The following is a 20,799-nucleotide window of genomic DNA, read 5'->3' on the forward strand; positions in this document are numbered from 1 at the left end:
GAGTCACTGTAACTGACGTAGCAGACGCTGTTCTGTGATCTCCAAACGCGTCATGATGTGATGATATCCGGCCCAGGTCTCCACAGCAGAGGAGAACGGTATCCTGCTGTATAATGGGGACAACGATCACATCGCTGTGGAGCTGTACCAGGGTCACGTTAAGGTCAGCTACGACCCTGGGAGCCAGCCCGGACACGCTATCTACAGGTAAAACGTGTTTTATAGCACGCATTTACATTGGTGCATTTGTGACATTTTTAGGAGCAAGGAAATGTTAAAAAGCTGGTCTTTCTGTTCTTGTTTCTTCTACTACTGTTTTTCTTTATGACTTTGCTTCTTCTGATCTGCCCTGTATTTCTCTGCCTATCGCTGTTTCTTGCAATCTGCCCTGTATGTCTCTCTGTTTTCCTGTTTTGGTTTCTTCCACTCTGCCCTGTATGTCTCACTGTCTTCCTGTCTTGGTTTCTTCAACTCTGCCCTGTGTGTCTCTCTGTCTTCCTGTCTTGGTTTCTTCCACTCTGCCCTGTGTGTCTCTCTGTCTTCCTGTCTTGGTTTCTTCCACTCTGCCCTGTGTGTCTCTCTGTCTTCCTGTCTTGGTTTCTTCAACTCTGCCCTGTGTGTCTCTCTGTCTTCCTGTCTTGGTTTCTTCAACTCTGCCCTGCATGTCTCTCTGTCTTCCTGTCTTGGTTTCTTCCACTCTGCCCTGTATGTCTCTCTCTTTCTCCTGCAGTACTGAGACAATCAACGACGGTCAGTTCCACACAGTGGAGCTGGTGACCTTTGACCAGATGGTGAACCTGTCAATCGACGGGGGTCTCCCCACCACCATGGACAGCCTGAGGGGGGTCCGGCCCCTCAATGGGGAGGCTCCGCTATACGTGGGGGGTAGGGGCCCTCTCCAGAACACACCTACTTCCTCCTCCTCTGCTGCAGGCACTACAACTACTACACTAATGTCAATGTCACCCCCACCTCCCTATGTCACCACAACCCCATCCCAAAACCCCACCCAATACCTCCCTATACCACCCACTACCTCCCTATTTCACTACAACCCCACACCCCCATCCAAAACCTCACCCACTACCTCCCTATTTCACTACAACCCCACACCCCCATCCAAAAACCCCACCCACAACCTCCCTATGTCTCTAAAACCCCACACCCCCATCCAAAAACCCCACCCACAACCTCCCTATGTCTCTAAAACCCCACACCCCCATCCAAAAAACCCACCCACAACCTCCCTTTGTCTTTAAATCCCCACACCCCCATCCAAAAAACCCAGCCACTACCTCCTTATGCCACTACAACCCCACACCCCCATCCCAAAACCCCACCCACTACCTCCCTATTTCACTACAACCCCACACCCCCATCCCAAAACCCCACCCACTACCTCCCTATTTCACTACAACCCCACACCCCCATCCAAAAACCCCACCCACAACCTCCCTATGTCTCTAAAACCCCACCTTCCCCATCCAAAAACCCCACTCACTGCAATTAAGCCATATCCCAACCCATCCCTGCAACCTACCCAACTACAAACCCACCGACTGTGTTTGTTAGAGCACTCAAGAACACATACCCACAAACAAACGCACACATACTCCTGCCTTACAGCTGCACACAGACAGGAAGTGTGTAAAGCATAACAAGCAGTTCAGCCTGTGAGTCAAGCCCCGGCTACTTGGCCCAACTGCCAGCAGGATGCAGACATTATTCCTTCACATCCAGACATCCTAGTCTTATACAGTCTATTCTATTTCTGGGATTTCGACCTACTACTTCCAGACACTTGGATAGGTTTTTATCTCTGTCCTACCAGACACAGTCTACCCTCTGTATATGTGAGATGGTACATTGGCATGGATTAACATCTCCTCACGTAACCCAACTGGCCACTACTGATATCAAAACATGGAGTGTTGAGACGGAACTGATCTGATATCAGAAATGGCTGTGTGTTCGGAGTGATGTCTTGGTGTTGTACTGTTCGTTGTTGTGTTTGTGACTGTCGGACAGTGTGTGTGTGTGTGTGTGTATGCTACACATCACTGAATATTCCTTCTCCTTTTCACTGTCCCCTTTTTCAAAGATTATGTGCTTCATATACTGTTGTTTAAGAATTACATTTGTGGGCATTCACTGTATATCAGAGACACTCTCATATTTTAAATAGTGAAATCTAAGTAAAGTAATTACATAAAAATTTTCTTTCAGCCGTCAGAATTTGGCATTAAGTGACGGTTGCCTAACTTGTTATACAGAAAGAGGTGTTTCTATCCCGAATATATCTTCAAGCACATGACCCTTTGAAAAACCTTCCTTCATAACTCCCATCAGTCCTGTGTTAGTTGTATCTCTGATCTCCACTCACAGATATTTCTAACTGACATATCCCTTCCTTCCTCCTCCACGCCCTTGCTCTCCTTCCTTTCTGTCTCTCAGGAATGCCGGTGGATGTCCACTCAGCAGCATTCCGGCTCTGGCAGATTCAAAATGGCTCCAGTTTCCACGGCTGCATCCAGAACCTGTATATCAACAACGAGCTACAGGACTTCACTAAGACCCAGATGAAACCTGGTGTGGTGCCAGGCTGTGAGCCCTGCAGAAAGATCTACTGCCTGCATGGCATCTGCCAGCCGGACGGGGCACAGGGACCGGTCTGCCACTGCCAACCAGGCTGGAGCGGACCACACTGTGACCAGCTGGTCACTAATCCATGCCAGGGAAGCAAGTAAGTAGCAATATGCTAGGTTAAAGGGACATAATGGGGTTATGATGATAATGTGACAAGCTTGGGTTCGGATGATAATGTGACTTGCTTGGTGTTTATGGCAATAATGTGACATTCTGGGGTTAAGATGATAATATGACGAGGCTGGGGTTATGGCGATACTGGAAAATGCTGGGGTTATGGTGATAATGTGACATTCTGGGGTTATGACTGAAAAAAAGGACGGTGAGTAAAGAAAAACAGATTTCAATGATGTGCAAATCATTTAAACCCTATATTCAATAGAAATTAGTACAAAGACAACTTATCAAATGTTGAAACTGAGAAATGTTGTTGGTCCTTGAAAACTCTGCCATGCAAAGAAGAAACCATATATAAACAAGATCCAGAAAAGACGCCTTCTCTGGGCTCAAGCTCCAGACAACGCAAGACAATGCCAAACCACATTCTGCACATATTACAGCTGCTTGGCTCCGTAGTGAAAGAGTAAAGGTGCTAAACTGGCCGTTCTGTAGTCCAGACCTGTCACCCGTTGAAAACATTTGGTGCATTATGAAATGAAAAATATGACAACAGAGACCCTGAACTGTTGTGTAGCTGAAATCCTATATCAAGCAAGAATGGGAAAACATTTCCCTTTCAAAACTACAGATATTGGTCTCCTCAGTTACCAAATGCTTATAATATTGTAAAAAGTGATGCAACACAGTGGTAAACATGCCCCTGTCCCAGCTTTTTTGAAACGTGTTGCTGGGATCAAATCTTAAATGGGCATGTATTTTTTCAAAAAGAATACAATTTCTCAGTTTCAACATTTGATATGTTGTCTTTGTACTATTTTCAATTAAATATAGGAATACATGATTTGCACATCATTGCATTCTGTTTTTGTTAGCATTTTATACAGCGTCCCAACTCTTTTGGAAACTGGGTTGTTGATGAAGAAGCTTGGTCATCTGGAAGTTTATTATTTTCATCCTGCCTGCAACCTTTTTTTGGCACCAGAACCTTTTTTTTATTATTATTAAAGGAAATCGAAGGAATCGAACTCTAAAGGATATTATTGATGTTATTTGGGCATTACTGACAGTTATCGATATATGTGGGCATTACTGACAGAGGCCACCTAAACAAGATCATTATAACATGATAGTTGTTTAATAGTTTCAAGTTGTAAAGCTGAAAACCCTGGACAGGTTAAGCGCTTCAGAAGCATATTATGTAGTTTGTAGTCCACATTTCATCCTAGCAAATAATTGGAACTTCACAGAAGTGAATCACAATGACAATTCGGAATAACAGCACTGCTTTATGTGCAGTATATACATGTTAAATTTAAATTATTTTCAGTCTCCTTGGTTTTAAACTGGTTTTACAATTATCTCCTGCAAGGAAAATTCTGAAAAAATTGCCATCTGAATTTACAGTCCCCTTCTTAAAATTGATTATTCATTTCCTGAGCTCTGACCTTATAATTTCTGCCTAGGTTTATAAAGTCTGAGAAGTTTTCCCATGGTTTTCCCTGATATTCTTGTGGGGGGGGGGGGGGGGGGGGTTAAATATTTCCTACTCATTCCATCCTGACTCCAGGAATCCTCCAAATGGGATTTCCACCCACGCCTCTCCATGTCAGCTGATCTGTATTGACTGAGGAATTGTCTGTCCCCAGGTGCGTGCACGGGAAGTGTATTCCCCTGGACCTGCAGTCATACCGCTGTGAGTGTGTGGAGGGCTACCGTGGGGCCCTGTGTAACCAGCAGGGGGAGCTGTTCAACCCCTGCCGCAGTCGCAACTGTAAACACGGACGCTGCCAGATCTCTGACACAGGGGACGCTTACTGCCACTGTGAGGCGGGATACACCGGAGCGCTCTGTGACGCCGGTAAGGAAAGAACACACGTTGCTACGGCGGAATACGCCAGAGTGCCCGTTGCCGCAGATACGAGTTAAAGAGAGAGCACATTTTTCTCATTGTGACGTATCTAGCATCCTAGTTCACTTAGCTTGTTTCTGTTGTTGCTTTTGTTTGATACAAACAGACCAAGAGGTCACCCGGCCCAAACCAACCACAGGTACCATGAAAGGCTGACTTTGAGTGATTCTGTGTCTGAAACACAACACATCTGTTAATGTTCACCTGAGGCCTTTTCCTGCCGTCAGTCAGATCAAAGGCGGCCTCTGAGCTTTGTCTTTACCTTTCCTCCCTGACAGAGTCAGAGTGCCAAGGGGAGCCCGTGAGGGACTTCTACCAGGTGCAGCGTGGGTACGCCATCTGCCAGACTACACGCATGGTCTCCTGGGTAGAGTGCTCCGGCGCCTGTGACACGGGGGCCTGCTGTGCCAGTCAGCGAATGAAACGCCGGAAATACACCTTCGACTGCAGCGACGGAACCTCGTTCAGCGAGGAGGTGGAGAAAACCGTCAAGTGTGGCTGTGTGGGCTGTATGTAGCGCGCCGCTAACCTGCTACTGCCACAACTGGGCGCACCACAGAGAGAGAGGACCAGAGAGGAAGACAACGAGAGAGTATAAAGAAATATATATATAAAAAAAAACCTCTATCTATATATTATGGACAACAATGTTTGTAAAATAAGACATTTCCTCGTACAGAAACACAGAGAAAACAAACATCAACAACAACAACAACAACAACACGGAGAATTGTAAACACTAAACCATTGTATTAGCGACATTGTTTCGAAGGGTTCTAGAGATATCGAAGGCGTTGCATTCAGAGAAGGTATCATCATTCAACCCCTTCATACACACCTGGTCTAAACCTTCGGGCCACACGGCCCATCCATTTATTAGGCCTTGGCCTAAGATCCATCTCCCATCCTGGCTTCCTGAAGGCCGTGTGTAATCAGACGGAAGGCCTGGTCGGGGTGGCAGAAGGGTAGAGGTGCAGAGATACCGAAAGACGGGGGAGAACGGAGTTGGCCTGCAGTCCAGTTTGGCTAGGCAGGGGTTGGGCTATAGCCGGTGTGGGCCGGGAGTGTCTTTACCTGCCATGCGACGGAGTGTGGTCGTATTTGGTTGGGCTTAGCTTAACTCGGCCGGATGGAAGTCGAGCGGTGCAAGGCAGAGCCGGGGCTTGCTCGGGCTACAGCTGTGCTAGGCTAAGCAGAGCCCAGGCTAGGTCAGGCTATATCTGTGCTGGGCTGAACAGAGCCCAAGCAATGTTGGGCTATAGCTGCGCTAGGCTAAGCAGAGCCCAGGCTAGGTTGGGCTTTCACTGTGCCAGGCTGAGCGGACCTGGAGCAAGGTCAGGCTATAGCTGCGCTAGGCTAAGCAGAGCCCAGGCTAGGTCAGGCTTTCATTGTGCCAGGCTGAGCAGACCTGGGGCAAGGTCAGGCTATAGCTGCGCTAGGCTAAGCAGAGCCCAGGCTAGATCAGGCTATAGCTGCGTTAGGCTAAGCAGAGCCCAGGCTAGGTCAGGCTATAGCTGCGCTAAGCCAGACTGCTTGTTAGATGAGGTGACTATCCGCGAGTCTTCAGAACAAGACTTGTCCATTCTTTCCATTACTGATAAGACCACTGCACTGAGATACTAGCACTGAGAATCAGTCATTTGTCCTTCTCATACACACACACACACACACACACACACTAGAGAATGGTCTTGTCTGAAAAGGGTTGTTCCATTAAAAGCATTGTGAGAAGGCTCTGTCAGATACACATAGGGCAGTCAGAGCCTCTATTCCCCTACAGTAGGATATAAGCTATTCTGTACCCATCTGGAGTGGGCAGTGCCCGGTGTAGACCCATCCCCCAGCATGCATTGTCTCTGGATGATTTGCATAAGTCCTTCACCTTTGAGTAGGAGGATAATTAGGCCCCCTGCCCTCGATGCCTGCAGTATTAAACGTGTGCAAACTGTTGCATGTGAGAAGTTTGCAAATGGATATGTAGAGCTTTTTATTGTTTATTATTATGGAACAAATATGTGCAGCATTTGTTTTTATTTTGTTTATATCCATTTTTTTTCCTTTTGCATTGTTTTATTACATTTTGTTTTCTGGTGTAACCTAACTCCTTTAGCCCTCTCTTTATACAGAAATGCCTAACAGATTCTAATATATATATATTTGTATTTCATTTTGGTATAGTATTTTTATATGTTAAAGAGTAAATCTGTGTTTTCTGGAAGCTTCTATTGGAACAGGCAGGATGGCATTTGATTGGTTCCCTAGCTGTTTTTATTCATTTATTTCACTTGCTCAAAAAAGCTAGTCTGTAATTGTCCAAAACAAGGTAGCAAACTATTGGCCTTGTTGTATAAGAGACAATACTGACATAGAAACATGTTTAATATTGTATATGTTGTCTTCCATGTGAATATGACATCTAATTAATTTGATAGTCTGTGTGCCGTTTTATTTTTATTTATTATCTTAAGGCTTTTTCCTGTAGAGTATAAAAGGCATAACAATTGTTGCTGTTTTTAAAGAAAAAAATTTAAAAGGAAGAAAAAAAATATTTAAAACAAAAGTGTAACAAAAAAAGCTGTAAGGTATTTGTGACATCACTAAATAGCCAGTTAAGACAGTGTTTCCTCACCGCTGGCTTAAACACATTCCTCATTGGCAGTTGGGGCCAATTGGGTGGAGTTAATTGCCAATTAGGGAGATGCCCCTCCCACTCTGAAATTGACATTTTCTGTGTTTACTATATATACCATACTCTGAAATATAGTAAAAGGATTCTGATCGTCTTGTGTTGATTTAGTTAAAGTGTTGGGTTGAATTTATGTCATAAATTGGGGACATGTTACATTCTAGACAGACGCAATTGTAAGATTAAAATGAAACCAAGCTGCTGTAGGAAGCTTAGGGCTCTACTGTATCTGTATCACTGAATCATTACAGATGAGAGGTGAAAGTTGGCTCAGCAACATCCAGGTTAGGGGGAGGGATGGGTGCCACATGTTGCTTGGCCAATGCGCTTTGGAAGACATCCCTATATTCAACTATTTCAATCTGCTGGGTGTTGCTGTGTTGAAAGAAGGTCCTAATCACAACTAGAATACCACAGAATTGCAAGAAGCAAAAGGGGTTGATTGCTGATATAGACTGAAGAGTGCTTATTTATTGTGGATGTGCATAAACATGTCTACATTTCTGCCTGCGTTCAGAGCTGTACGAGTAGTCGTGTTACCATTGTACAGTGGAGAGGTAAAGACGATGAGGCCATTGGCTGAAATACATTCTGTACGTTTGCAATTGGATGAGCTATGTTTTTTCCATTTTAACATGTAATATGTACAGTTAAACATCTCTATTGTTCTGACCAGCTATAATACACGCATCAGAGAGGAAAAGGTGCCAATCGCAGAGTAGAACCGTCCATCCCAACCTGAATGTATAAAAGTGTATAAAAACAAATTGTGCCCAGTCCTGAACTGGCATTGTTCAGCTATTCTCCTGTTAAGTATCAAATATAAAGAGACCATATACTCTTTTTCAAAGTGAGAGACCTACAGGAAAGTTTTCCTGTGGAGTAAGATGAAGTCCCTACACACTGATCTACAGTAAGTTTCTTTTTTTTTCCAAACTGTAAGATGAAGCTTTAGTGAGGGAATGCTGATCCTAGAACTTTTCCAGAGCAATTTCTACCAAGGGCGTCCTGTTGCAGTTCTTCTATGTTTGCCCAAAAGGTCTTAGATCTAGCCCTGAGGTCATCCAATGGTCCACATTGTATATTGATGAACTGTCAGCTCTAAACCTTTAGCTCTATCCGTCCCAGTTTAATCAAGGTTCTCACCAAAATGGACTCATTCACACTTGCAAACATTGTGGATTGTTGAAATGCAGCCAGATTCCTTTGTCTAGTGGGAATCCCCCACAGAATCCATGAAAAATGAACTGTACTCTAGTAACAAATCATTGTGAAAGACTCCGTGTCTCTTGTATTGAAATGGTGCAAAACAAATTATCAAAAACTATTTCTCTGGTTTCTTACAGATGTGCTATTTCTGTTGCTTTAGTTTTGTTCCGTCGCAGGTGTGATGGTGGGATTGAACTGAAGTCCCATTAATGCTGAATGTATGTAGTATCTAGCTATCTATCGCCACCGACAAAATGTTTACCGAACCTCCTCCACTTTCCATTCATTAAACTTTAATGTGTGTGCTTTTAACATGAAATGTGTCCCTTGATTGGTTTGAATAGAGTTTGTGTGGTAAGTTCAAAATATGTTGGGGATGACGTAACAAGTATATTAACAGAATATACATATGTAAAATAATCTAAAAACATGGGAGGTAGTGAGATAGTAATTCCATTATGTTAGTAACACAGAATTGGATAAGATTATTAAAGTTGGTAATGCTCTGTTTTAGGTAATTCCCATAGTTTTAGCAGTTAAATTATAGACAGTAGATTCATAAAAAACACTGAAGAGTTTGAATGGCGAAAAAAGAAGCATGACAAAATATAAAACACAAACATCTTTATCAACTCCAGCAAAGAAGTAAAACGCCACTAACTTAAGATGTCTTATTGTTGGGATTAACAAATTAAATCAGTTATTTCCAATATACAAAATCAAATTATAAATATCCACAGTAAAGAATAAAACATGTTCAAGTTTGATATTTGGTGGACTGCTTAATTTAGGTCTATTGTATTCAGCTTCAGGGGTTTCTTAAATAACAATATAAAACATGAATTATACCTTTCTGCATTTACAAATAGTTACCTTTAAATGAAAGAACCACAATAAAAATAAACACTGTGCTAAAATGTTTCATCTCTTGACATACAAACGGAGATCAAGCTATTGATATAGTAGGGAATCACACTATGCAATCGTCTTCCTGAAACAAAATCTGGAAAATAAAATACACGCTCATAAAACATGGCAGACAAGTAATTTCTGTTACATTGGGATATAGCACTGACTATACGTAGACAGTTCTTTTTCTCAAACAGTTCTCATTTATGGCCACCGGGGGGCGAGTATACTGCAACAGCTCAAAATAACAGGAAAAAACACATACCGTACGAGATCACAAAGCATGGAAAAATAAAATAAAAAAATATCCATCCAATGTTTGATACAACATGAGGATCCATGTAGCACCTTGCCCTGCAATCTGCTGTGAAACAGCAGAAATTCTTTACCTCCTTTCAAAACAACTGACCAATGACATTTCAAGGGCTCATCAGTCATTAATGCTCATTAAAACAGAAGGGGCTCAGTTACATGCATGCATAGTCTTAGAAGTTTCCAGAAAGAACCAACCTAATAGCTTTTTTTTCTTACACGTAGACAAGGTGGAGGCTGCATTTCAAAAGTGGGCAATATTTGCGCAGGCGAAAGACTTAAGTAGCCAGAGTTCTGCTAAAACTTGAACACTAGCGGAAGATTGAGTATGCAAAAGCATGACCACAACAGATGGACAACATCTCGATTCAACTTTAATGACAATCAGGGAAAACGGAAAGGACGGGATCAGAAGGTACAGCCTAGCGAGGCAATTGCTAACATCTCACACGTAAAAAAAAATAAAGTTACAATAGAATAATTCAGAATAACAAGGACGCATTGTTGCAGGAATTCAAAAGAAAAAAGGAGTACGTCCTTAGAATCAGGGCCAGATTATAGCAGGAAGACTGGAGAATAGTGACCATGGGGGGGGGGGGATAAACAGGTGGTGCATGAAAATACACAGACACACATCTGATACAGTGCTTCAGAACTGACAAGAACTACACAATACCTGAAGACTGAGTTTTATACGTGCAAGACCACATCAACATGACGTGTGCAGACCTGCACCAAATACTAGCGTCTAAAATTCTCCCTTTCGCCCTCATACAGTACATGTTAACTGTGCAATGTCCAGATTATTGTGGCTAACTATGAAGAAGGTTAGAGGAAGCATCAAAACATTTTCCATTATGAAAGTCTGATAACATGGACAGCCCCATCAAATACATCATCTTTATGTCTATAATTACTTGGACAGTGACTCGTTTTGTTGTTTTGCCTCGGCACCCCATACACAACACAGGATTTGAAATAAAACAATGAGTAAGAGGTTAAAGGGAAGACTACCAAAACATTAAGTATGTCAAAATCATCAACTTGGTACATTGTTAAGAAGCAAGAAGACAAGCTCAGCATAATCAAATGAACTAGCAGAACTCTGAAGACCACATTAGCAGATGACTGAAGAATGCTTTAAAGAAATGCCCTTTCAACTGTTGAATAGATAAATAATTCTCCCCAGGATGTGGGCATCGATCAAAAAGAAAACAACACCAGCATTACCTCAGAGGGTTTACCACAAGATGCAACACACTGGTAAGCAAAGACCAGAATGGCCAGGGTTAATAAAAAAAATTAAAATAAAGGGAAAAAAAGAAAAGAAAACTTGTATAGTTACAGAACAAGCTCTTAATGCACAGATGACGATTAACCTGTACCATTGGGATAAAAAGGGGAAGGCTGGAGAAAGAAAAGAGCTGCTCATTATTCAAAGCATACCACCTCATCTGTGAAACATGGTGGAAGGGGTGTTATGGCTTAGGCATGTATAGCTGCCACTGGAACTGGCTTACCTTTGAGTATGTGACTGTGGGGAGCAGCAGAAAGAATTCTGTGTACAGAAATATCTCATCTGCTCAACACCAACCACGTCTCAAAACCTATTGGACGGCACATCACTTTAAAGCAGGACAACCCTAAAACAAACTGCAAAAACTGGAATGTTCTTCACTGGCCAATTACCCAACCTGAATCGGAGCATGCGCTTCAAATGATGAAGGCAAGACTCCAGGTAAAAATGCTCCAGGAAATATGGCAACAATACAGGCTTGGAAGACCATCACCAGGGAAGATAACCAGGGTCTAGTGATGCCTACGGTTTGCAGATTTTAGGCAGTTATCAAAAGCAAAGGATTTGCAACATAGTACTAAATATAACTTCGGGATTGTTACTTTTGTCCCCAAAGATGGAGTGACCATTTAAAAAGGGCTGTAATTCCTAAACACTTCATGGTTTATGAACGAAAATCTTAAATTATGCGGATTGTGCACACACTTCTTTAGTCATTGCTTCCATTTCAAATAAAAAATTCTGGAGTAGTGATAAAACAACAAAACTTGTCGCTGTTTAATTCCATATGGACTGCACTGTAGTAAAATTGGTGAAACTTCGTATAATCGTGCCTGATAAACTGGTTTGACGTAAGAACAAATTTGTCCCACCCACATTACTACATTTAAAGTCGGTATGCTTTAAATGGTGATGTCCATGCTAAAACTGCCTTTTAGCCACTAGAAGCTACTAACATTCCCTATGGGTTTCTAAACATATAAATAAGGCACCTGATCATAGTCACAACTCCGATGAGCTTGAGCTGGAGACACGGAGACATGAGATGAGCTGGAGACATGAATGAATATATGCTAAATTTACAGTAGATTGTTTATTTGAACCGGGGCTACTTTTAAACAGATCGATTGGCTTGCTATGCTGCAGTCAGAGAACATCAATATAATTTTTTTGCAGCATTGTGCGGATGTTCGCACCATTGCCACTATTTTCAAACATGCTGATGTCTGAATAAATAATGAACCAAGCATCAAATTAAAGACAAAAATGGCTGACAATTTTATAATACAGATAAACCCAACTCCAGCCAAGTTAGAGCACTAAAGACAAAACCGGTTTCAGACCGGTTTAGAAAACTGCATCAGTCCAAGAATAACTCACTCTGAAAACACAGCGAACCCACTAATCTTGCCTTTAAAGCGTAACAAAAGCATTATCATTGGTAAGCTCAAGAAATCTTTTGAGGCCCTCCATTCAAACTATATTTTACCAATACAAATTGGGTACACAAAAATAGGTACTGCCAGTCATTTCTAGTATATTCCAGGTAAAACAAAAAAAATAAAAATGGGTATCACTTGCTTGGATGTTACAGTTCGTCTGGATACAAGCTTTATTTCTGTAGGGATGTCCTGGTGCGCTTTGCTGGCGTTTGGGGGCTCTCCTCATTTCTCTTTGTAGCAGCCTTAGGTGTCCCAGTCTGAGCTGGTTCATTGGCTCTCTTTGTGGAAGGCTTAGGGCTCGTACTAATGGTGTGTGTGGGCTCCAGAGCTTTCTTTGTAGCACCCTTAGGAGTTCCAATTTGAGCAGGTTCATTGGCTCTCTTTATGGCAGGCGTGGGGCTCGTATTAATTGTCTGGGTGGGCTCCAGAGTTCTCTTTATGGCACCCTTAGGAGTCCCACTCTGTGACGGTGTGGCTTCATTGGCTTTCTTAGTGGCAGGCTTAGGACTGGAACTCTGAGGGACAGAGGGGGATGGAGTAGCCTCAATCTTTCTCTGTGACCTTGTGAGTACCTGGTCAGGAGAGCCTGGTGTTTTTAAATCCATGTTCTGTTGAGTCTCTGCAGCACTTTCAGGGCCGTTACTTTCAGCATCCTTACTTTCAGTGACTTTAGTCTCAAAGACTCTACTTTGAGAGGGCCTCTTTGTTTGTGCTTTCATTTCATCTGCTTTTGTTGGTGTAGTCTTGTCCACTCCTGCCTTCTCCACTGCAACTTGCTTTTTGTTTGAGTCAGTCTTGGGGAGGGTGGCAGTGTTTTTCTGTGCTTTTGGGTTCATAACTCTTTGTGGAGACCTCTGTGGTAATGCACTCCCTTTCCTACTGAGAACCCTTAAGGTTCTACTGCTGTTACTAGTCTTGAGTGATCTTTCATGAACAACTGCTTTATTTTGATTCTTTCTACTAGGAGATGGCTGCGCTCGCTCTCTTTTGACTATACGTAGCTCCTTCACACTTTTATTACTAGAAACAGATAATTTATGTCCCTGGGTAGCGAGCGGTTTCAACTTAGAAGGCTTTGCCAATTTTGTATTTCTGGGTTTAGAGGGTTTGACTTTGGAAGCTTCACATTCTATACTTGTGGCCCCTTTTGGATTTTTTGAGCTCTGTTGACCTTGCATCTTCTCCCGTAGATTAGAATACTTCCTTAGAATCCGGGCGCTGGTTGGGTTCTTTGCTTTTGCAGAGGCCTTCTGACCATCAGTTGGTGGTATCTGTGCCTCTGCAGAGTTGAGATAAGCTTTGGTGGAGATTCGAGTGGCCGTTGTCAGCTCTCTTTTTTCCTTTCCTTTGGATGAACTTAAGTTGACTTCTTGAGCCAGGGCTTTAGCAATCAGCTTCTGGCTCTTGGGATTGCTTTTCACAGGGGAAGCAATGGCAAACTTCTTCAAGTGTTTCTTTAAGCGCTCAGCCTGCAGGCTAGGGAAGACCCCTTGGGAAGGCCTTTGGGACATACCAGGGAAGAGCAACTGGGTCTCAGAGGGAAGACGGGTATTCACCTTCTTTACAATGACCAGGGATTGGGTTTCTGTTGACTCCATGTACCAACGGCAAATACTGGCTAGGTCCAAATCATTCTTGAATAGCATCTGAACTAGAGAGAACCTTTGGTGCTCCAAAGACTTGGGTTTACGCACCCGGCGCTTGCTCTTCCATATCGCTGCCTGTCGGTCTCCCTTGTTCTTGTGTCTGGGTGCTGGATGTCCCTCTTTGTCCAGCTGGACCCAGCCTCTATGCATCTTATCAAACCTGGTGTTCAGCACCGAGATTCTCTGTTGGTTTTCTTCCACGTCTAGCAACTCCAAGAACTTGTGTCTAGTCTGTACTGGGGGCTCCAGCTTGGGGAGTAGGAGAGGAGTAACAGAGCTGGAAGGCAAAGGAGAACTGACGAACAAAGGAGAATCTCTTAGTGGAGACTTGATCCTCTTTGCTGGTTTTATCCTAATGGGTGATGAGTGTCTCACTGGGGACTTAAGCCTATTTGGAGATGCCACTTGACTCCACTTCTCAGCGGTGATCGGAGCACTTGCAGAGAGCGTAGGTGACCTCTGACCTCTTAATGCGGATTTCCTAGACTCCATTGCAGCCATTGGGGTAGCAAGGGTAACGGACTGGTTGGGCATGTCAGCTTTGCTACTTTCACTCCTTAATGGCATTCGTCCAGGAGATTTGTTCTCCATTAAAGCTGGTTCCTCAACTTTCTTAGTCAAAGTTGTTTCATGCGAATACTTGAGGGAAGACAATTTGCTTGATTCTTCTTCCTTTTTGGGTGTTATTTTGCTTCTTAGTGGACTCCTTTGTCTTTGTGCCTGATTCTTTTTAATACTTGTACCATGTGGGAAAGCAGAACTCTCACTGCTAACTTGCGGACTTACCACCTTTTCAACTTCCTTTGCTACGATCATTGACGACCTGAGATTGGGTCTACTTTGCATCTTAGTTTCCACTGCAGTATTCTGTGTTTCACAAGGTGTGGGTTTTGAAGCTGGTTGAACTTCAACTTTCATCTCTGGAGAGCTCTGGATGACAGCACTAATTTGATCAGGTGAAGAGGCAGCAGGATGAGGGTTAAGCTCAGTGAGTAGGAGGGAGGTAGATTGTTCTGGGGCAATAAAGTTATCAAACCCTTCAACATGAGAGGCAACAAGAAGGGGAGGGGAGGCATCAGGTAGGGGAGGAGAGACTACAGTGCAGGGAGAGGAGGCATCAGGTAGGGAAGATGAGGCAACATTGAGTGGAGGGGGAACGTCAGGGAGGGAAGGAGAAACAACATTAAAGGGAGGGGACGCATCAGTGAGTAAAGGTGAGGTAACATTCAAGGGAGGGGAGGAATCAAGGACGGGAGGGGAGGCAACCACTGCATCCTGTTGGAGTCTGGTTGAACTGAGGAGTCTGGAATCAGGGCTATTTAGGGAGTTGACAGGTGTGTTTGGGAATGGAGTGTCAGGGATGCTCTGCCTTTCCGCTATAGGGATAATAGTGGTACTTGTATCAGATGAGATTTGGCTTGCTTTCACAGGCGTTTTTGTATCAGGCAGGTCCTGAGTTGCTTTAGCTTTAGGAATTCTTAAGGGTCGTTTGGACACAGGGCTTTTTATCAATTCAGCTGTGGGGGCTGAAATATTAGGAACCTCTTGCACGTTATCAGATTGTTTCCCAGACTGTTTCAAGGAGGACTTGTTGGGGCATTTTAACAACGGGCCTTTGACGCTTTCCACAGCAGTGAATGTGTTATGAGGACCCTCAGCTAAAATGTGTGGAATCTCAGAAACACTCTCATTTTTGTCTGTCTGTTTTTCACTCAGAGAAGACTTTGGCGGTCGTTTAGTCTTGGTAGTAGATTCTGGGGTGTTTTTAGCTGGCCGTTCACGCAAACATCTGTCAGACTGCGCTATAGGTCTGCCATTCACGTATCCACATATAATCATGTTCTCAACATCAATCCCTGCAGCTTCCTTTACACCTGAAGGACTCAACCTTGCTGGAGTACTCAGGTTTTCAGAACAATTTTGATCAAATTCTTTTTCAACAGCCAACTCAGCCTTAACATTTCTCTCTTCAGGTGAATTGTTGCCATCACCTGAAACAAACTCTGGACCAACCTTTCCCGTTTCTTGCGAATCCGCCATTTCACCTTCTGTGGGAGTGTCAGTCTCTGCTTTTTCTTTTCCACTCAAGGCCTCAGACTGTTTCTGGTCAACTAAACTCTGAGGATCCTGGGGCTCTGCATGCCCTTCAACTGTATCTGCCCTCACTGCCACCACCTCCTTATCTCCAGTGTGTTCAAGGAAAGGGGCCAAGGATTCAGAAACCTCTTGTTGGGTTTCAATAACAACATTCTGGCGTTCTGGAACACAGTTTAGCTTATCTTGGACAAGCTCAGAGTCTTCTGAAGTCTTAGGTGGCTCTGGGTTCAAATCTTTCGCAATCACCACCTGCTCTGTGTTTCCATTCAAAACCATTTCATTATTTGAATCCTCATCTGCAGTTTCAACTAGGCTCTGAGTGGAATTATCCTCTGGTGCAAGGCTTTGCCTTGGCAGCTCTGAGATGGTATTCTCCACTAGAGGACTCCGTGAAGGAGGAGGGGCAGTCTGCTCCTCACATTGACTTTGGTCTGTCTGACTAGTCTCAACAACCAGCTCCACCTCACTGTCTGATGCTGCAGCAGCTTCTATATCCATAGCCTTTTCTGTTTGAAGCTTCAAGGGGGTTTTCTGACTTACAGTCTCTACAAAGCCTCCAGCAAAGGGCATGTCCGCGAGAGGTACACCCTCAGGCTTTCCAAGCAGTTGTTTAGGGGTGACCAGAGTGATAATCTCTGGCATTGGAGCAGGACAGTTGCCCCCATCATTTCGGGCAGACTTCCTGGCTAATGTACGGACAGTCTTCAGCTCCCACATCTCCTCCACATACATGTGACCTCTGGTGCTTTTCCTGGCATTGCGGCGTGGGAGAAGACGGTGCTGCCTCTCCTGGAAACACTCTGTGATGGGTTTGTTGATGTAAACAATATCACAGTGGCCGAGGTCAGGATCAGTTACAAAACGACACATCGAAGAAGAGTCCCTAGGCCGATGATAGGGAGATCCCTTGATCGTCTTCCTTGCTGTCCTGGGGAAAACTGGGGCTAATGTGGTTGGAGTCTTTTGAAGTGGACTCTGTTTGACCAGTTTGTCTTTGGCTTGTCCAAAAGAGCCTCTTTGTCTTGAGTGACTAGCATGATCTTGCCTTTTCACAGAAGAGCCAAGTCCAGCACTATACGTATCTGCTCTAGTCAGTAAGTTTATATTGCTTTGCCTTTCATCCAGAGTACCAGGAAGAGCAGGAAGAGAGGTGGTGAGCACACAGGATAGCTTATTATCCTGGTTGTTAGACTTCATAATTTTAATCTTAAGAGGCGCATGATCACTAAGACGTTTACTCTCACTATCATCTGTACTTTTAAGAAGGGTGGCCAAAGCCTTAGAATCTTCCGGGCCAGCTTTACCAAGATCCAAGGCCTGTCCAGCAACTCCAGACATATTTAGTGAAATCGCATTCCCAGGGGTCTGTTCTGGCATCGCAAACCTGTTACACCTGGTACTAACGGTCTCTCGCCTCTCCACCGGTCCTTTTGGTGTGGAAGCAAAGGGAGGTTTCTGGCCTGTCCGGCCCCTTTCCGGGGTCTCTAGGCAGAGTGCACGGCCAGGACCCGGGAGGGCTCTGGGCTCCACAGAACAAGCAGGTTTGGATGCTGGTGAAGTGCTGGAGGAGGATATAGCATTGACCTACAAAAGGAGAACCGTGAGGTTATTCAAACTTCAATAAGATACAGGAACGGCAGTATCACTCAGCAAAGCTAGGGTTTCTAACGTCCTCTACTGTGCTGTATCTTTACGTTTTACGTACTGCGTCCTCATGTAATTTGTGATTGTTTTTCAGGGTCAATCATAGTTAAATTGCACAGAATTTTAAAAAAACAAACGTGAATAGCGTTTATAGAGACCTCTGTCTGTAGGAAGCCCAGAGCGTCGACAATCTGTTTCTGGTGATGCAGACACAACTTGGCCATGAACTGCTCTAGCGTCGAGGTGGACTGCAGGTCCCTGGCCTTCGCTGGACTGAGCTCCAGACATTCACTACAAGACAAAACAGTAAAATTAGGTTCATGTCATTAATACATATGTAGGACTACACATTTCCAATAAATAGATTTTCAATAAAAGCTAGAGAACATTAATCAGATTGAAGGTTACAACATATGCCAAGATAATGCCAAATGGATATTGATTAGGTGCTGAGTAATTGCTATAGGCCATTTTAAAGATGCAGATATGTCATACTTATCCTGCTGATAAATTAGAGAAAACCACTTTACCACTAAACAATTATGAATGCAAACTGTAAAGTTTTGGGTCAATTACATATTTCATACACTCAAAAATATATCAAATTTTATTTGCAAATGTGGCGCACGTGTTTACATCACAGTTAGTGAGCATTCCTCCTTAGCAAAGACAACCCACCTGACAGGTGTTGCATTTTATGGATCTGATTAAACAGCGTGGTCAATAAAGGTAAATCTACTGTACAGACAATAACACGTCAGGTTTTGAGTGTGCAGTTGGCATGCGGATTACAGAAATGCCCACCAGAGCTGTTGCCAGAGAATTTTCATTTTAATTTCTCTACCATAAGCTATCTACAGTTTTAGAGAATTTGGCAGTATGTCCAACTGGCCACTGCATCAAACTTCATCTGCAAGTGTCAGAAAACAGCCGCAGGATAGCGGATGAATGTGTGTTCACACAACCAAAATAATTCTGCAGTCAGGGACCATCTCAGGGAAGACCATCTGCTTGCTCATCTTCCTCTTGACCTGACTGCAATTCAGTAATGTAACAGACTTCAGCGGGGAAATGCTTACCTTCAATGGCACTGGAATGCTGGAGAAGTTAAGTTTTTGACACTGTAGCATATTGCATTTAATTTTTGGTTAATTGTAGATATCACAGCATCTACAATGTCCTATTGTTAATAAATAAAATGTTATCATGAAAACACAAAATACCAGTCACAGATAAGTGCTAGGAGAGACATTTAATGAAGATATAGATTATTGGTACATCATGGTGCCAACATTGAGTGATTATTTGTCAGAAACACAAAACCTATCATCCAGATTGCAAAGTCAAGTGTAAGAGGTATTTTTCATACATTAAAAAAGTGATACAGCATCCAAAAGTTAAAGCGGAAATGTTGGGGTAAAATAAAACAGTTGATTTTGAGGGTGTAGCAATATGTCTCATTACCATATATATATATATATATATATATATACACACATATACATATACATATACATATACATATACATATACATATATATATATATATAAAAAATAACTCTTCTTTTGAACTGGTGGATGGAACTGAATGAGTCATTGATCGACAAGTCATCTTGCAAGCTGAAAAACCCTAATATTTAAGTACAGATGTGGGCGATGTGCGGCAGTAAAATTTAAACATATTTGCTACTCTGATCGCGGTGGCATAATTCAGGGTAGACTGAGAATAACACGTGTACTGTGTATATTATGTGCATTATGAAATCAGTGAAATAAAATTATTCACTGACTCATAATAGACATTCTTCATCAAGAACATTCATGTGCCATGTACAGTTGTAAAATCAAACATAAGTGGTGTGCATGAGACAAAATTAGTTTCTTCTAATTTCTTCTACTTCACCTAACTGATTGGATATGTTAAAAATCCAACTGGCACCATTTCTGAATTCATTAAAACCAATTTTTTAACCACAATTGTTCCACTTATAATTCACTATATAAAAATTCCAGGGGGTCAGAAGTTTACATACACTAAGTTGACTGTGCCATTGGAATACTTTGAATACACCGGAAAATGATGTCACGGCTTTAGAATCTTGTGATTGGCTAATTGACAATTTGAGTCAACTGAACATGTACCTGAGGACGTATTTCAAGGCCTACCTTCAAACTCAGTGCCTCATTGCGTGACATCATGGGAAAATCAAAAATCAGCCAAGACCTCCGGAAACATTCTAGACCTCAACAAGTCTCGTCCATCCTTGGGAGCAATTTCCAAACGCCTGAATGTACCACGCTCATCTGTACAAACAACTGTATGCAAGTATAAACACCATGGGAACAGGTAGCCGTCATACCGCTCAGGAAGGAGACCTGTTGTCTACTAGAGGTGAATGTACTTTGGTGCGAAAAGTGCAAATCAATCCCAGAAAAGCAAAGGACCTTGTAAAGATGCTGCAGGAAACTGGTACAAAAGCATTTATATCAACAGTAAAATGTGTAAATTGACATAACCCGAAAGGCCGCTCAGCAAGTAAGAAGCCACTGCTCCAAAACCACCATAAAAAAGCCAGATTAGGGTTTGCTGCACATGGGGTCAAATATTGCACATTTTGGAGAAATGTCCTCAGGTCTGATGAAACAAAAATTTTACCGTTTGGCCATAATGACCATCATGTTTGGAGGAAAAGGGGGAGGCTTACAAGCCAAAGTACACCATCCCAACCGTGAAGTACAGGGGTGGCAGCATCATGCTGTGGGGGTGCTTTGCTGCAGGAGGGACTGGTACACTTCACAAAATGGATGGGATCATGAAGGAGGAAACTTATGTGGATATATTGAAGCAACATCAAGACATCAGACAGGAAGTTAAAGCAAAA

At 43.0% G+C, this 20,799-nt stretch overlaps 2 protein-coding genes across 9 annotated transcripts in view; one reads left to right on the top strand and one right to left on the bottom strand.

The window, feature by feature from the left end:
* LOC105021377 (slit homolog 1 protein) overlaps window positions 1-8,889 on the top strand; it is a 106,629-nt gene extending 97,740 nt beyond the window's left edge. For 4 of the 8 annotated variants that reach the window (XM_010889006.4, XM_010889009.5, XM_010889007.4 and 1 more), the window contains 6 exons: window positions 77-207; window positions 731-933; window positions 2,455-2,743; window positions 4,413-4,624; window positions 4,782-4,814; window positions 4,954-8,889. In XM_010889006.4, the coding sequence (XP_010887308.2) occupies window positions 77-207; window positions 731-933; window positions 2,455-2,743; window positions 4,413-4,624; window positions 4,782-4,814; window positions 4,954-5,192 (1,107 nt within the window). In that variant the 3' untranslated portion in view covers window positions 5,193-8,889. The remainder of the gene's footprint in view (window positions 1-76; window positions 208-730; window positions 934-2,454; window positions 2,744-4,412; window positions 4,625-4,781; window positions 4,815-4,953) is intronic. The other 4 variants (XM_010889014.5, XM_010889015.5, XM_010889012.4 and 1 more) reach the window with 3 other exon arrangements.
* A 290-nt stretch (window positions 8,890-9,179) lies between these two features.
* The window catches only part of LOC105021378 (ligand-dependent corepressor), a 41,602-nt gene continuing 29,982 nt past the window's right edge, over window positions 9,180-20,799 (bottom strand). Inside the window, exons 7-8 of the mRNA XM_020047250.2 lie at window positions 18,076-18,208; window positions 9,180-17,857 (exon numbers count right to left, since the gene is read on the bottom strand). Coding sequence (XP_019902809.2) covers window positions 12,701-17,857; window positions 18,076-18,208 — 5,290 coding nt within the window. The 3' untranslated portion in view covers window positions 9,180-12,700. The remainder of the gene's footprint in view (window positions 17,858-18,075; window positions 18,209-20,799) is intronic.

The sequence above is a fragment of the Esox lucius genome, chromosome 6 (assembly GCF_011004845.1).
Source record: "Esox lucius isolate fEsoLuc1 chromosome 6, fEsoLuc1.pri, whole genome shotgun sequence".
Classification (NCBI taxonomy): domain Eukaryota; kingdom Metazoa; phylum Chordata; class Actinopteri; order Esociformes; family Esocidae; genus Esox; species Esox lucius.